The sequence below is a fragment of the Engystomops pustulosus genome, chromosome 9, assembly GCF_040894005.1.
Source record: "Engystomops pustulosus chromosome 9, aEngPut4.maternal, whole genome shotgun sequence".
Taxonomy (NCBI): domain Eukaryota; kingdom Metazoa; phylum Chordata; class Amphibia; order Anura; family Leptodactylidae; genus Engystomops; species Engystomops pustulosus.
Window position 1 is genome coordinate 96,957,389 of NC_092419.1, and position 18,227 is coordinate 96,975,615.

At 43.4% G+C, this 18,227-nt stretch overlaps 1 protein-coding gene across 11 annotated transcripts in view; it reads right to left on the minus strand.

Moving 5' to 3' along the window:
- Positions 1 to 18,227, minus strand: part of IQSEC2 (IQ motif and Sec7 domain ArfGEF 2) — a 152,922-nt gene that overhangs the window by 61,994 nt on the left and 72,701 nt on the right. For 8 of the 11 annotated variants that reach the window (XM_072124262.1, XM_072124269.1, XM_072124257.1 and 5 more), the window contains one exon: positions 16,288 to 16,317. In XM_072124262.1, coding sequence (XP_071980363.1) covers positions 16,288 to 16,317 — 30 coding nt within the window. Of the gene's footprint in view, positions 1 to 5,589; positions 5,608 to 16,287; positions 16,318 to 17,727; positions 17,850 to 18,227 lie in introns of those variants that run through there. The other 3 variants (XM_072124263.1, XM_072124261.1, XM_072124270.1) reach the window with 2 other exon arrangements.

The window sequence follows — 18,227 nt, forward strand, 5'->3', positions numbered from 1 at the left end:
TGAAGACAAAAAATTCTCCACGACAGCCGATCAGATTACGGTCATGAAGTTCATGTGCAAGACTATGGAGTAAAAAAGGCGACATTGCATCTACCGACTGACCTCAAAAGGAGTCACGCTGCAACCTGTGCTGGGAAAGTCACATATAGTCAGTTAAAGTGGGTACTCTTCTGTTTTAAGTTAAGCTTCCGCAACAGTATGGAAAAATGTATCCTAAAACTAGAAAAAAAAAAACCAACTGTGCATTTTATCAACTTTTCAGCCAAATGGAAGATGGAGATCAGCGTGTTCTCTCAGGGCGTGATCACACTTAGATTTTCTAAAGTGCATACCCGTGGGGCTCTCTTCCCTGCCATACCACCTGGAGACAGCTCCAAAAATATCTGCAACAGACTAGCTGGAAATGGGCAAGGAGCAGTTGTCATGGAGATCCATTATCCCAGTAACAGTTGCATTTTTCGGAGCGGATTCCCAGATTTTTACACTGTGGGTCAAACGCTCTGAAAGGGTAATGTAAAGGAAGCCAAAAGGTAGCGCACTTCACCATTCAGCTTCAATACATGGCTGTAAGAAAATAATCGCTGTATATATATATATTTAGCTGGGAATTATGACCACCGGCGCGCAGGCTATTTTTAGAGCTTTTCCTGCTAATATCAGAAAATTACCTAGAAATACAAATCAATGGAAAGTCTTCTGTATGGAGAAATTCTGTATCCTATGAAGAGATTTGAAGAGTGTTTTATATAGAGATAATAAATGACAAACACTAATGGCTTCATTAGACCTTCATCTTGTACATCATGGCTACATCACAAGACACTGCAGCCATTGCCATATGTATATTACCATGTACTATACAAGTTTTACATCATTATTTTATAGATATTGACCAGGGGGCTCAGGATGAACACAACTGAAGGGTGGAAAGAATTGTAGGAGGCTGGGAATTCACGTAGTCCAGGTTGTGACCTATGGATGCCTTGCTCTTTAAAGGTCTTCATACATGTCTATTCTTGACAATTAAGTTACATCAGATTTGATGGCCGTCAGGTCTGTTCGACCTTCAGACTACAGTAAGGAGAGCTATTCAGACAGCTTGGATACCTTGATGTTTCCATTAATCCACATTCTGCCTGGTCCAGGGATGATAGACAGGATCAGTGTCCGGTTTCATCAACGTCTTCTTCCATATAAAACAGGAATCCTTGAAGGAACCCGTAGCAGGGTGTGTTGTAAAACAGAGATTTGGGGGAATCATACCCATAAAAAGTACATACAGTGGCACCTAGCTCCCCTTTATCAACCATAGTCCCCCAATATACATTTTAAAAAAAACTTGAATGTGAATGCCATCTGCTGACTTTATGAGTCGCCTGTAGGTGGCGCTGTTGCAGTGGCTGTGCGCAGAGACCTTGACTGAGAAGAACATTCTGTAGTCAGAAACGGACAGAATGATTCACTCCGATTTTAAGAATAAACTAATACCCAAGGAGAGACATTAATCATAGGGGAACATAAGTGGTTTGTCCTTTCTGTGATCCCTGTGAATTATGGAGAGTTCTTTATGACTACTACATCTCTTTATACTAGTAAATGACCAGAGATTTCCAGAAAGAACAGAAAGGAATTATTAAGCCCCATCAAAAATTATTAGTCAAAACCCCCATGAATAGTTAGCAAATCTTAGGAAACTATCTAAATACTTATTTTTCTTCCTCTTGGTAGAAACTGAATATTTAAAGACTATTGGTCAATTTCTGCAAAGTTTCTGTGCATGGGCTCCACTAATCAAGTGATGATATGTACCAGCAATATCATAGCTAAAGAGGTGGCCCAGATTCAGAACAACGTGGCTGCTTTCTTCATGAACGAGGCCACATCTGTCCTCGGCTTGAGTCTGGTATTACAGGTTGGTTCTAGTGAAGTGAATGGGGCTGAGATGCAATACCATGCACAACCTGTGAACCGGTGTGGTGCTGTTTGTAGAAGAAAACAGCCACATTTATGTAATCCTGAACATCCCCTTTAGGTCACACCTTCCAGTCTGGACAAAAAAAGCCCACTATTTGTTGTAAATTGCAAAAAAAACTTTTGCTGCTAGTTCAGTATCTGTACATCTATATCTGATATATATAGGAGTCTCTTAAATTTTCCTCAAACTGAACTGAGAACTTTCTGTAAAAAGTATAAAGTTCCCTGGGGTGTTACACAGGGGGACCCAGAGGTCAGACATTTATCCCTTATATTGTCACAAAAATTCTCTGTCACCCTTAGCCACTAATCACAGCACAACTTCCATTTCTAAATCTTTTCTGCGAAAATGAGCGCAAAGAACAAAACTTGTTCTTGATAACTTAGGCCTGAGTAATCTATTTGACTGCAGACAGTAACTGACATGTGCATTACCTATACAGATCCACAAGGGGGCGCATCTCTCGCAGAGAACAGACCCTCATATACAACACTGTAAGATGTGGTAATTTTAGTGCATTTTCCTTACAATGTTCAGGAGGAAACACATAATTATATCATTATAACATTCTACTTCCTTCCCCATACAGAGGAGGCAGAGCCGTTATATCATAGTACAGGTTACGTGTGATGTATAAGGGAACACTGTGCTGTATATAGGTATATTGAGAGGTACAGATACATTAGGATAGATAAATGATTTGTATCTCTTTTGGATCCAATCCTGGTTTTGACTCAAACCTAATGAAAATCAGCAGAGGTTTGTAAAACCACAAATTCTGCTTACTGGGCACCATTATGGTATCGTAGTGTTCCTCATTCATATTCGATGAACTAATGACCAGGATATGAAACTGAGACAATGTTATGCTTCTATTCTGACAATTGAGGGGAAACAGTAGAATATAATAAGAATTTGTTACGCCGCAAGTTACCTGGAAACTGGGAATTATAAATATTAGATATTGTTGTAGGATGATGGGAGTTCCAGTTCCTAAAGAGCCACGCCCATTCTTTAACTGACACTAGACAGGAGGTCCCCTACTTACAGACAACCCCTAGTTACAAACGGCCCTCAATGTTGGTAATTCACTGTACTTTAGCCTTAGGCTACAATAATCAGCTGTAATAGTTATCAAATGTGTCTGTCATTAAGATTTCTTGTTATTCCTGGTTCTTAGAACAATCCAACATTTTTAAAATCCAATTGTCACAGAGCCCAAAAACATTTTCTCTGGGGTTACAATTATAAAATATACAGTTCTGACTTGCATACAAATTCAACTTAAGAACAAACCTACTGAACCTATATTGTATGGAACCCTAAACCTTAATGTAAGTGAATAGCACAGAAAAACGCATCACATTATAGATTTTCGGGATAGTCTACAGGATAGGGGAATTACTTGCCGATTTGATGGGGTCCTACCGCCCCAGAGAAAATGTGCAACCCAAATGTGGGTTGGATGGGTTGATCGCTGACAAACAGGGTAGCTACATTGTCTGTTTTGAATGGCGACTACGATATGGACACAGATGCAAAAATACCCAAGTTTCCAGACTTGGAGACGCTGGGTTTCTGTGCCCTCTATCAGCCCTTCTATGTCTCGGCGTCTGCGCACACTTGGGCTCCATGACAGAAGTCAGTCCCTTGGCATTCCTTCCCTGCAAAAGCGCAGATCCTTTAATATTTCATCAAAATTGTCTGGGCAGAATCGGAAATGAGGTTCCTTGGATCCCCTGCCAGTTTGCATGCTAATGCCTTGCCATGTCTGAAGATGCCACGTGAGACGATCCAAAGGGGAGCGGGCACCATGTACCAGACTTTGATTTACAAATACAACCAATTTATTTGCATTAAAATGCAAAATTCCAATTCCCATTTAATGAGGGCGTTTTTAAATTAACCTGTTTGATGCCGAAGCGAACGTTAAAGCCATAAATACTTAGCAATAGATTTGTTATGGGTAAAGGATATGACCACTCAGTCCAGAGACTGCAGAGACCTTGTCCCAAAGCACTTACCATCCATCTGAATGACTTGATGTCACTTACAGCCGGGCGCTCAAGGTTACCAGGTTGAGCAAGTTGTCTGTCCTCATGATGCATGGGAAAAAAACATCCCCATAAAACATCAAAAATCGGATGACGGAGGTCTTCTATCTATATTATTAGCTCTTGTGAGCAGGACCCCCACCATTGCAGCGTAAATTGTACACTTTGTCACCAAAGATTAGAGTACAAACATCTGGCCGTATAAGCTATAGCAGCAGCATCGCCGGGTAGTCTGGGACACTCTCAGGCAGTCCGTCCTTTAACAACAATCTAAAACACTGGGATGAAGTAAATGTTCTGAAAATTTCTCCTATAAGCCACAGTACACAGCACCATGTAGAGAGCTTTGTATTTCAGCAATTCTTAAGAACTATCCAGTGTTTAAGACATCTGTATATATTTGTATACAATGTTGCAATGACCAGTTTTTTGTGTGAAGTTTTTAAATAATGTTTATTTAATTCATAATCAACGTATAAAATCTATTTATTATACCCTGTATACCTGGTGTATTTGTGTACCTGGTGCCAACTTTTAGTTTAAACCTGTTAACAGATTTGAGCCCATTACCCCCTTGGGTAGAGTTGGAAATGACTTTATTAGAATTCTCACTTATAATGAAAACTTTCTTCTCAAGTCATGTGAAAATGAGCAGATTTGCCCGAGAGGAGTCAAGTTCGGAGGCTGCTGGGGGGGTAATCACTTCAGTGACCCATCTTCAGTTATAGCGTGCCTAGAAAGTGGTGTCATTAGATAATCTCATCAGGCTTGTGGTTATGTGAGCTACAGAACTAGAGATTAAAAACACAGTTGAAAATGTGAGCTGCCGATAAAGATCCATTTCCTGCCTATTTCTTCACCTCCCTCTATATTTAGTTCTGTAGATCACACAACCACAAGCCTGATGAGATCTAAAAGATAAGATTCTTAACTTTTACATAACTTTTATGACACCAGTCGCATGTTTCCTGGTGCTACGGAAGATCATTTAATCTAAAAAGTGACGCTCCCCGGCAGCCTCTAAACGTGACTCATCTCAGGCAAAATAGGACTCTTCCTTGCTTACTGTCACATGACAATAGAGGAGACATTTTTATAGGTAAATGGGTGAGATTTCATGTAAAAGAAGGCATCCCAGAATGGACATTTCACCTACCTAAGGGGACTGCTAGTTTAACAGGGTAAAATCTGGTGACCGGTCCCCTTCTATGCTATGACCATGAAGCATCTATAGTCCTTGGAGTCACAGACCTGACACTACACACTGTAACAAAACCCCATCCATTCCTGAAGATACAAATTACAGCATTACGAGGCGCAGGCCATGTGGACGTGATGTTAGACAAGAACCAACCTCTTATTAGTTACGCTCCTTGACAATTAACCCTTAACTTTCATTACACCCCCCACACGATGGCTTACAATGACAGCCGGCGGCGGAGCCTCTCTGCACTGTACAGGGGTAGACGTGATGGAGGCAGACGGCAAACTGGTTCACACATGCACGTAGCAGCAGCACCGCAAGGCCCCCCACCCCCCAGAGACGCAAATAAGACAAACCTTTAAATTATCTTAAACGTAGCCTAAGGGGTCTGCAGCCTGCACATACCCTTTACGACTCAGAGGGTGAAGGGCAGTGCCAGTGCAGAGCATCACGGCTACAGCTGCAGAATGACTCACACCCAGCAATTAACATGGAAGGGAGGAGGAGGGGGAGGGGCTATTTTGGAAAGAGTCTTTTTTTTTTTCTTTAATTTTTTTTTCCCCCTGTACAGTTTACCAGCGACAGTCTCCAAGGCAACGGTGCGGCTGAACGGCAACGTTATATGGAAGTGTGAAAGATAGTTGTCTTTTAACCCTATGTATTAAATTCATTAATATAACCCCCCTATAAGGAGATTCCTCATGGGCTGCAGAGGTAAAATGGGGGGGGACCCCCTGCAATTCAGGGGACCAGCTTAGTAGAGGCGGCAGATATCCATAGAAACCACTTAGAGGGGGAGATCTGGACTCATCTGCAGTAATATTATTCTGTATTGACAGTAAACACGACAGCGCGGCAGGGAACCGCTGCAGAGGGAGACGGATCACAGCACCCAAAATTAATCTGGGAGAGGGTCGTCTGTCATTTAGCATCGGTTGAAAATAAAATAAAATCATCAGCAATCTTCGCCAACAAAACAACTCCGATAATCTGGAGTGATACAAGATTATGGAAGATTCTAGATTCCTCTCGTAGTCCTGCAGTTACACTAAGTAAATACATAATCCAACCAACCAAAAAGTGATCAAAGCTTAGCTGCAATACCAATCACAGCCACTATGCAGTGTAGGGCGCTGTTGTAGGAAGACGCTGCAGGACTGCTCCGAATACTGCACTCCCACCAGCAGAGGTGTAGCGGGACAGACCCCACTGATCACACAATGGTCACCTATAGAATAACCTAGGAATAGCCCTATGGCAGATAACCCTTGGTGCAATAAGGGTAAGGGTCCATCCACAGGGGACAGATATGCTGTACAATTCCCAATTAGGTCTTATAGAAGCAGTAAAGAGGTTGAGATTTGCAGATTTGTAGGCATGTAAGATCCCCCATCTATGTATGTAGTCAATGCGGGTCCTCAGAAAAAGAGTTTATCTCCTTTAAGGAGTTGTACCAGCCATTTACGTTGCTGATCTGCGAGGGTCAGACTGCTGGGGCCCCAATGATTACAAGAACAAGATCCCAGCAATCCATAGTACAGGGGTCCTGCTCTCACTATATGAGGGAGGTGCACTCACATGAAAGTGAATGCAGATAGCCGAGCGCTGTACTCAGCAATTTCTTCTCCACACTGATCCAGCTCCCTCCCCACTTCCGGTCATGTGCATTGAGCAGGCAGGGGAGGCAGGGGGGGTGTTGTGGAGGAGAGGAGGAATACCTGAGGAGACAGAATGGGACTCCAGAATGTCAGTTCAGTTCCGGTTTCTGAGCGTCAGACTAGACATTCCATCAAGCTCAGCATGCCTCAAACTCATCCGTGGGCAAGAGGCCTTAGTGTGTACTGCTGTTTTTGGGAGGAATAAAGTTTTTATCGTTTAGGTTGTGATATCTTAATATTAGCTTTTCATTTTTAAAGCACTGTATCAGGCGCTGGTACAGGGGATGGGCTTAAGTTGTTGCAAGCCGAGCATGCCTGCCCTTGTAAACTAAACAGGGGCATGGCTCGGATGGTAGGCAGCGCAAGCACCAGAGAAGGTAAGAGCACATACACATTAAGTGTGAAGAGTCATGTGGGCAGATCCGATCTCCTGAAGAGTAAATTGATGATCCCCAAGCAGTGACGCTGCCAGATAAGGCACGTTCTCAGTTGTCAATCAAGTCGGGACTATGACTGCTGAGGAGATGAAGACCGCCCATGTGACTCTTCACAGGTAATTCACATAAATATTAAACTTAATGCTGTCAAATGGCGAAATCCATATGGATAACAAAAAAAAAAAATTCTAGGAGCAGTTTAGTGAACGAAAATAGGCTGACAAGTCCCTTTTAAATTGTTACCAACAATATAGGACAGGAAGTGGTTGCTAGGAATCCTGAAATACCACGACCTGCACAATACACTGAGGAAAAGCTGCGAGAAGACAAACGCACAGACGCTGTAGCCATATCTACTGGTAAGGTATTAGAAAAAAAGAGAAGGTCATCCAGCGCTGTGCTAAAAGTTCTCAGCTTTATTCTTCAAAAATTAAAATTTATTCCAATATATATAAAACGCATTAAAGCCGACGCGTTTCGAGCCCCGCATGGCTCCTGTATTATACATGCAGCGCCGGATCTGTAACCTATTTACCTGGACTGCCATCTATATTTCATTGCCGAGTTATTTGTTTGAAATCTGAATCCAGCAACTGCCTTCTTCTCTATCACAGCGGGAAGTCACAGCATGTTATGAAGCACCAATCATCATAATCCAAACATAGCCTCATGTCATGTATCACTGTCCAACTTCAGGGAAATCTACCATAAAGGAAAATACCATGAGTGAAGTAGTTCCCGATGCAGATTACCTACGGCTGCAGCAGTTGCATCCTGTTTTTGGCTAAATCCAGGATGCAGCTGCTGGCAAAATAAAGTATTTGGTGAATATGCTAATTAGTTTGAGGCTACTGGGGTGTGTAATATCCTAAGAAGGCTACTCCACGTCCCCGATTGATGCCTCCAAACTAGTCTCTCTCTTCATTTAGAACGTCTGCAGTTGTAAGAGAGCTCTGTACAAGCGCAGTAGCTCCTTTCCCAGTGCCGGAGATCGCCTAGCTCAGAGACTCACACTGGCGCCAGCGGAGGAAGCTATGCGCATTAGCTCCTTTTCCTTCTTCAGCGAGTAAGAGGCCCAACTCTGGCACGGGAAAATAAGCTACTTCACTTGCGTAAAGCTCTGATACAGCCTGAAATGCGCTAATTAAAGAGAAAGACGAGCGGGGAGGCAAGTATGAAGTAGCATCTGGGGGCGTAACGAAGCCTTCGCCCTCAGAGCTCACAATAACCTCTGAAACTAGTTAGCATATTCAGCAAATAAAAGTTTATTTTGCCAGCAGCTGCATCCAGTCTTTTGCTTAAAGGGATTTTTCCACAAAGGAAAGTTAGGCCCTATCCTATCCACACTTGCTGGTCAGTGAGGGTCTTAGTGCCGAGACCCCTGAAGGTCACGAATACGAGGGGACGTCTGACCCCTCCTCGCTCTGTCAGACTAATGGAGCAGATGGCCTCGCATGACCATCCTGCTCTATTCAGCTCACCGAGACCCCCACTGATTAGCAAGTTAGGCCCTATCCCGTGGATAAAGCCTAACTTTATTTCATGAGAAAAACCGTTTAAGCAAAAAACTGGATGCCACGGCTGCAGCAAGAGGCCATCTGCATTGGGAACTAGGTAGAATCTTTGAGTAAGGCTACAAGCACAGGCCTGGCCGGATCGCAGGGGTAGCACACGGGCGAGTGCAGAATGGGGGGTGGGGAGCTTTCCTCACCTCTCCACTGAAAATAGAACATTTGCAAAAGTTAGGACACACCGCATTTTGCAGCGCGGCTGCCCAATGCGGTGAGACATATTACTATGTGAGCGCATAGTTGATCACAGCACTGTGATCGGGTGCCACAGACATCTATCGTGGCCGTGATTTGGCCTCAGTGTCCCGGTGGTTTATTATTCTTGATTTTAATTTATTGAATTTTCTTTAAAAGGAGGCCGTAACATTAGTTGGCATCCACTTTTATACTCTGAAAGGAAGTTAGTGTTGTGATTGACAGGCGACGGGGGTTTCCAAACTCCACACAGTCAATTACGGGCACGTTAACCGCTCTCTTGTCTCCTGCCATTTAGATCTGATTTCCTTAGAAACGCTTCACAGTTGTCCTTGTGATGCCAGAGACTGGAGCCTCCTCACAGCGGTGTATGGCTGGTAGGAGCGGGGTGCCCAGTACAGGCGGTCCCCTACTTAAGAACACTCGACTTACATACGACCCCTAGTTACAAACGGACCTCTGGTAATTGCTAATTTATTGTACTTTAGTCCTAGGCTACAATAATCAGCTATAACAGTTATCACAGGTGTCTGTAATGAAGCTTTAGTGTTAAACCTGGTTCTTATGACAATCCAACATTTTTAAAATCCAGTTGTCACAGAGTCCAAAAAAAGTTCTGGCTGAGATTACAATGATTAAATATACAGTTCCGACTTACATACAAATTCAACTTAAGAACAAACCTACAGACCCTATCTTGTGTGTAACCCAAATGACCACAATGCCATAGACTTGTATATGATCAGAGAAGCACATTTACCAATCTCATCTCCGTATCTGCACACAGTGGAAAGGACCTTGGTGTTACCAGCTCAGCCGATACATTATATATCAAGGACACCGGCCATAGTGACAGCTGCAGAGGCGTCTTGCATTGCTTTGGTGACAAATATAAAATCCGTGCTTTATGTGTGCAGCACTTAACAGAACAAATTGTCAAATCCCAGAAAATCCTTCAACAGCGTTTCATAGAGAAAATAAAAAAAGAATTCAAATTGTTAACAAAGGTATTAACTCGATAAGGATACCGGGCTTATATATAGACAGTGGGAACATGTACTTAGTAGAAACAGGACTGTGGAAAAACTCCCGTGCTCTTAGCCTCTGCACTGAGCTGTTCCACAGACCTGGTCCCTCTGTGTAAAATGTGTTGAATACCACAGCATGAGCTTAGGGTAAAGGGTAGGAGGTGGGAATCAGTTCAATCCCACCCAGGTCAACATATGCAAAGAGTTTGTATGTTCTCTCTGTTTGCGTGGGTTTCCTCCGGGTACTCCGGTTTCCTCCCACACTCCAAAACATACTGTTAGGTTGTTTAGATTGTGAGCACCATTGGGGACAGGGACCAATTTGACAAGCTCTGCGCAGCGCTGAGTAATCTGTGTGCCCTATATAAATAAAGAATTATTATTATTATGTAGAGAGCACAGAGCACAGCAGTGTGAGGTCACACCCCAAGTGCATTTGCATAAGCTACAATCCTGGTATAAAAAAAAATCCATATTTCACAGTCCTGCTGCTAACACATACAGGTATGGTTACACAGATCGCTAGGAGTTCTGTATGGTCACATGTGATGGCAGATTACCTTCAAATGGATATTCTAGTCCAGTGATGGCAAACCTTTTAGAGGCCGAGTGCCCAAACTACAACAAAGACCTGCTTACTTATCGCAAAGTGCCAGCACAGAAATTTAATTTGTGATTTATACTTCCTTTTCTGTCACCGCTTTCATTCATACCAGCACTCTGAGGACACCAATAAAGCAGAAAATAGTCCCAGGTAGTCCTGTCACTTTAAAATAGCTCTGTGCACAGCAAGTCCTGGGCTGTCTGGGACTGCAGGAAGATACCTGGAGTCATCTCTGGTGATGGCCTGAGTGCCCACAGAAAGGGTTCCGAGTGCCACCTCCGGCACCAGTGCCATAGGTTAGCCATCACTGTTCTAGTCCATAGATGTGAATGTTGGATTGATGGAGAACTACTCACAGCAGCCACCACGATTAATGCAGAGATGAAACTGTTGGCTGCATAAGGAGCAGAGCTGTAATGACTCTGCTCAGCCACTACTCGGAGAATGGAGCTGTGCTTTCGCCTCTGTTATTTTTGCAAACAGCTGGTTTCTGATTCCTGTGAGGGGCCCAAAGGTTCATCTGCACCGATTCAGATTGCAGACTCTACTGATCTCAGTTCAGCCCCATATCCAGGCTCCAAAGTGACCCCCCCCCCCTTCTCTCTGTCGTAGAGAGACCCCCCGCCCCTACTCTCTCTCTGTCGCACAGGGACCGGACCCCCCCCCCCCTACTCTCTCTGTCGCACAGGGACACCCCCCCCCCCTACTCTCTTTCTGTCGCACAGGGACACCCCCCCCCCACTCTCTCTCTGTCGGACAGGGACCCCTCCCCCACTCTCTCTCTGTCGTACAGGGACCCCCCCCTCCTACTCTCTCTGTTGGACAGCACCCCCCCCCTCTCTCTCTGTCGCACAGGGACCCCCCCACTACACTCTCTGTCGCATAGGGACCCCCCTACTCTCTCTCTGTCACATAGTGATCCCTACTACTCTCTCTGTCACATAGTGATCCCTACTACTCTCTCTGTCACATAGTGATCCCTACTACTCTCTCTGTCACATAGTGATCCCTACTACTCTCTCTCTGTCACATAGTGATCCCTACTACTCTCTCTCTGTCACATAGTGATCCCTACTACTCTCTCTCTGTCACATAGTGATCCCTACTACTCTTTCTCTGTCACATAGTGATCCCTACTACTCTTTCTCTGTCACATAGTGATCCCTACTACTCTCTGTTGCACAGGGACCTCCACTCTCTCTCTGTCGCAGTGAAAAACTAATAATTTTGTCACGAAATACAGCTAGACCTCTTTCGGTTGTCTCTTTCCGTTAGCTGTACACCCCCTCCTCTCATTCACATGAAGCTCATTATAGTACTTGACGCACACAGCATGATCCAATCCTCCTGAGAAATCTGCGCTGGGACATGAAGCACATGGCCGCTTCCTCTGATATTTTCACGCCCCACCCTTACATTTGTCACTTTCACGCAATCGATTTCACTTCATTTGTACTGGGATTTGCAGAATCAAACGGTGAGAAAGGACTTGAAAAGGGGAAGTAAGAAAACACTGGCAGGATAAAACCTGCGGCCCTCATCTGCCCCGTGCAACCAAGTGATGATCATTGATGATTGACGACGACGGATCTCTAGCGTTTAGAAGAAACGTGTCGGACATGCTTTGCAATGTTCTTGGTTTCTAGATAATGATACTAATTAGTCAGGATATATTTTTCATTCTGGGCAATGACTTCTTTTTACAACACCAATTTTTGCTACTTCTGGAATTCTGTACCGTGTGCAAAACTTTAGCTTTATCCAAGTTTTCAGTCCGTTTAAAAATGCATGCATTTTTTTATGGTTACCATGCGTTTGGCTTCTTTGAACCTGTTTATCTTCATTTCTAGAAGTGTAGGCAGCTGTGAAACAGATTAAAACAGATGGTAAAAATTCTAAAGCGCATGCGTTTCTAAATGGACTGAAAACGCAAGCCGTAATATGGTCCAAAAATGCAACGCGTGGCATCACCCTCACTGCTACTCTTTTAAGGACTAAGCCCCCTTAGGGTGGTGGCACACGTGTTGTTTTGAACCCGTTTTTGGGCCATTTTTTAAGCAGTCCGTTATAAAAACTCACTTCTTGACCGTTTTCCAATTATCTTAAGATAATTGGGTAAAATTGTCAAAAACGTATTAGTTTTCAAAAACCGCATGCGTTTTTAAACAGACTGTTTGAAAACGGCATAAAGACTAGGTCAAAACGCCACGTGTGCCACCACCCTAAGTACCGGCGCCACACGTGGCCCACCGGGACGTGCCTCGGACCGATCGCATTGGCGTTTCTGTGGAAACGCCTGCGATCGGGAACGAGCCCGCCGGTGTTTTGCGTTAATTTAACGCAAACACCGGTGGCTCGTTCCCGATCGAAGGCGTTTCCATAGAAACGCTGATGCGATCGGGCCGACGCCCGCCCCGGTGGGCGCGACTTTGTCTGCGTTTGCATGCGCAGACAAAGCGCCACGTGTGGCGCCGGCCTAAGGGTGAAGACACATGACGTTTTTAGGCCGTTTTTGGGCCGTTTTTAGTTTTGGCAGGTTTGACCAATTATCTTAATTCAAACTGGTCAAAAACGCATGCGTTTTTTAACGTATGCGTTTTTAACGATGTGAAAACGCACTAACTAAAAACGGCCCAAAAACGCCACGTGTGTCTTGACCCTTAGGGTGTGCACTGGTATTGGGATCGCGATTATGGGATTCCTAATGTGGATGCTCCTCTACACATACAATTTGTGAACTGTCATAGGAGTAAAGCCAAAACATTGTAGCCAATGCAGATATTTTTACGATATATTTACACTCATGTCACACATTCACCATAAATCAGTTTTTTTTTCCAGTGCAACCGTTTGTGGGAATTAGTGATGCCAGGGGAGAGGGGCTGCTGGCGGTCATCCATACACCATATATTTTACAGAGATTGACAGCGATTCTGTCCATTTCAAGAGAATCATTACTGGCAATTACTGAGACCATAACCGCAATAATCAACCAAGTGCTGCAATTAACTCAGCAAGCCGGCGAATCCGAGAGGCACAGAGACCTCCCCGAATACAGAAGACACTTTGAATATTTTTTCACTTACTTTGTCTTTTTATTTTTTATTTTAAGAAAATTTTATAAACCTAAATGAGATATTTTTATGAACATACAGAAATTTGTTTCAAACGTAAAAAAAATAAATAAAATTTATTTACAGGGAACATAAAGAAACTTAAATCTCACTCCTGCCTTTCATAAAGTGCCGCAAAAGTCTTTGTATGTAACAGGTTTGGGGACAGGGTTTTTTTTCTTACTACAGCTTGTAGTCTCTAAAAGGAGCTTCAGCAGTAGCTCTGTGTCCGGACGGTAAGTGAGGAAGCGGCCTCTCTCTACCTCTCACAGCAAGAAGTCACAGCACAAGACTAAAACAGAACCAAAGCCTCATTTTCTGACCAAATCATCTTAAAAAATATATTGACTTGGAAGTCTACACTTTACTATTCATACACTAAATGACTCCTGACAGTCAAAGTTACTTTTTCTATATATTTATGTTCTGCATGATCATACCCTGATAATTACATGTATAGAACTGTGCAATGGGTCATTTTTGCAGGGCAGTGGAGGTTTATTTTTGCCAGGATCTTTGGAAATTTGGAGAATGTATACTTTTTTGTTGATATATTTTTAGGAGGAGGGGATGTGAGATTTTTTTAATAAATATTTTTCATTTAGATCTGAATTTAATCTACAGCAATACTACTGCAGCTGTATTACTTCCTCCTTCTGGCAGTGTTATATAATGACAAGCCTGGGAACATATGGGTTATCACAAATGGATGGTACTTCCCCTATGCCCCCATTGTGGCAGCTAGTATCAGGCATCTGCTATATAATACAGCCACCATTTACCACATATGGGAAGTACTCCTAACCTCAAATAACTGGACGGAGTTAGTCTGTAACTCGACATCCACCGAAATTTAAAGTCACATCAAGTTTTCCCCTATCCACAGGACACACAGGGGAGACCCCCCACTATAAGGGGCATCTTTTGTACCACCAAGAATGGAGCGACAGGTCGGACATGCACACTGCAACTCCATTCACTATCTATGGAACAGAAGCCAAGTGAGGTGCTCGGCCATCTCCATCAGCACCATAAAGATGAATAGAGGAGGCGACCATATGCTCTGTTTATTTAGGGTACAGGACTGGGTAGCCACCGATCAGCAAGTTTTCTTTTATGCTGTGGATATTGGAAAACATGGTTTTAATGTGAGGCTGGTCATTCCCTTTAAAGAGAAGATATCCTGAGCCATAGGATGTGCCTAATATTGCAGCTGAAGGTGATATCCCACACAACCTGAGCACAGAGATCTTGCTGTTAGAGGAAGATAGCAGCAATGCTTTACTAATCCTGGAACGCCTATACAAATAGGTAGTCATTAGTAACCACAAGGAGTAACCTGCAAAATACCATTGAAATGCATGATAAAACGGCAAAAAGTAAGCCCATTTCCCATAGTGGTGACGCATTCAACAAAAAATTTTTGTACTGAAAAATATTAGTACAGGCGGTCCCCTACCTAACAACACCCGACTTACAGACAACCCCTAGTTACAAACGGACCTCTGGATGTTGGTAACTTACTGTACTTTAGTCTAAGGCTACAATAAACAGCTATAACAGAGGTGTCTGTAATGAAGCTTTATTGTTGATCCTAGTTCTTATGACAATCCAGCATTTTTAAAATCCAATTGTCACAGAGACCAAAAAAATTTTGGCTGGGGGTACAATAATAAAATATACAGTTCTGACTTGCATACAAATTCAACTTAAGAACAAACCTATAGAAGCTATCTTGTACGTAACCCGGGGACTGCCTGTAATAGAAATTATATGGCTTTAAAGGCAAAAATGCAAACCCCCTTGACCGTCCCTGTGTGCATACCCTCCAAGAAATAAGTGGATAATATTCCCATGATGTGAGAGACTACAGATCCGGCTTAGATCATAGTTCCATTTTTGGACACATCTCTGCAATATATTTTTTTTTCTTGTAGTATAAAAGGCGCGGAGCAACGCCTGGAAATAGCTGCAGAAATAACAAGTCTTGTCTAAATCGGGCGCACACTGCAATATTATGCTCTAGTGAAAGGACCGATATAAAACAGTGAGATAATATGCTAACAAAAGATTGGAATCTACACAGCATAGCGGGATGGCATCAGGATCGGGGATTAATCCGTGTACACTGCCCCAAGGGCACAGGGACCATAATGACTAAACTTCCCGGGACACATCTGAACAGTCCGCACAATCTTCAGGAGGAATAGAGAGGACAAATATACAAAGTATACGGCCACAGTCATCTGTACTCAACAACCAGTGGAGAATCCTACATGGGAAGAACCTCTTCTAAAACGACCAATAGCGCCTGTGATCATGAAGAGTTGGATGATAACCTGATCCCAAAGTGGAGGTGATCCCTCAGTGCAGCCTTAATGAAGCTCTCCCATCATAGATACCCAAGCAGATGAGAAATTACATCAACTATAGCGAAAGAAAACTCACCTCACCGTCCTGGAGTTCTCTCCGTCAGACCTGCAACACATAAAAAGAAAAGAAAAAGTTATTAGGTCTAGAACTTTTTTGCTTTTTTAACTCAAAGTCTTTTCAGCACCCTTCTATACTGAAAAGGTGACACATGACACTGCCTGTCCGGAGAAGTTGTCCTCTGTATGGAAATAACTATGATTTAGGACCCCCATTTTGGAGAACAATCTGCTGAATTCTTTAAAGAAGTGGTTGTCTGCATTAGTATATAAACTCCATCTAATATCAGGAGCAACACCAAAATGGTCTCTGCTGCTCATTGGTGATTAACAGCCCATCCTGTAGGGACCGTTTCTTGGATTTGGGGGAAGTTTGAATTTTCTTTCTAGCCCCCACGGTTGCTGAGAGAAGTCCTACCATTTTAGTAATCTTCTCCAAGGTCAGAGAGGAGTTGCTGGGGAAGAATAAAAGCTGCCTCCTCCTGCTCCATTTCCTCCTCACTGACAGTAGAGAGGATTACAATGGGCATCTACTGGGACTGATATCTCTATAACTGTGGGGGCTTGAAAGAACATTCAAAGTGCCCCTGAATCTGTAAAGTGCCTCTACAGCATAGTATGTTCATTACCAGATGTGTGCAATGAAAACAGGTCCTCTATGTCCATCAGCAGACAATGGACTGTTGTATTGTAGTCTATAGTCCACTCATAAACCCTCAAGTTAACAAAAAGTGAAACATTTTTTTTGGAAAAACAGGTTTGATTTTTTTTCATAAATACCAAAAATTTCTATGCTCAAGTTAAAGCTTCTGGGCTCACATGTACAATAATGCGCCATTTATAATAGTGGCATCTTCTTATGTGGTAGTGCAAACCGCTAGAGCCTGTACAAGTGCTGCTCTGTAATGTGCATGGCCTGCTACGGCCACAGATAAGTCTGTGCAGAGTGCAGAGGCAGTCAATTGTATAGGGGACACAATCTAGATTTAGTAAATCGGGAGTCACCTAGATCTTTTAAAAACAAGAATCAGTATCCACAAGGACATTGTGCACGAGTAGGTAACAATCAGTATATCATATGCTTGTCGTTACCGGACCGGTGTCACACTTTCCACTTGGGTTCTGTCCATGGAGAATGAGCAATAACTGGATTATACTGAACATGCCAGGAGACATAACACACTGTACCAGGTGAACGTGCCTGTAGTCACTGGTACTCCAAGGAACAACAACAAGGAGAACGCCAATAGGAAAACAAATACTTGGCATAAAAGTAGTCACATGTATGAGGTTCTGATCCACTGGTCATGTTCATCCATAATCCTGATGTTTTATAGCATGAAAACTAATAATTTGGGGTTTTAGGACATCACTGTATGATCAGGGCATCTGTCATTCAGGGGAAGCTTATAGAGGCTGCCATACTTAGAGTAACTTAGATTGCTGTTACGTTTTGCACCTTGTTATGGATAAGCCGGGCGTCCCGCTATTTTCATCATTTGGCCGCTCAGCCAGTTTTACTGACGTACGATATTGACAGTAGCGATGAAACTCATGTTTACGCATCCCACCCTCAGACCGAGCCTTACTGACTGCCAATTCCTCTGGAGAATATTGCCATAGTGCCAACCGCTGCTGCCACCCATCCCAATTTCATGACCTTGCTTGGAGACAAAAGCCTTGCAATAGAGAAGGTGGTCATTTTACCGGGACCCCAAATGTCCACCTTGAATGGGGAGGAAGTTCTTGATATATGAGGGAGATCTGTAAGACTAGAGGAAAGCGCTGTCTATGGAGATGTATTCACACAGAGCTCTGTGCCCAGAGAAGAGGTGTGGGCGTTAGGACAGGCAAGCGACTCCTACTCCTGCAGCATGATAACAGCCATAAATATTCATAACTACACCGCTCAGTACAGGAGGAGGGGGGAAGCGTCACAGGATACCAGGGAGAAGGAAG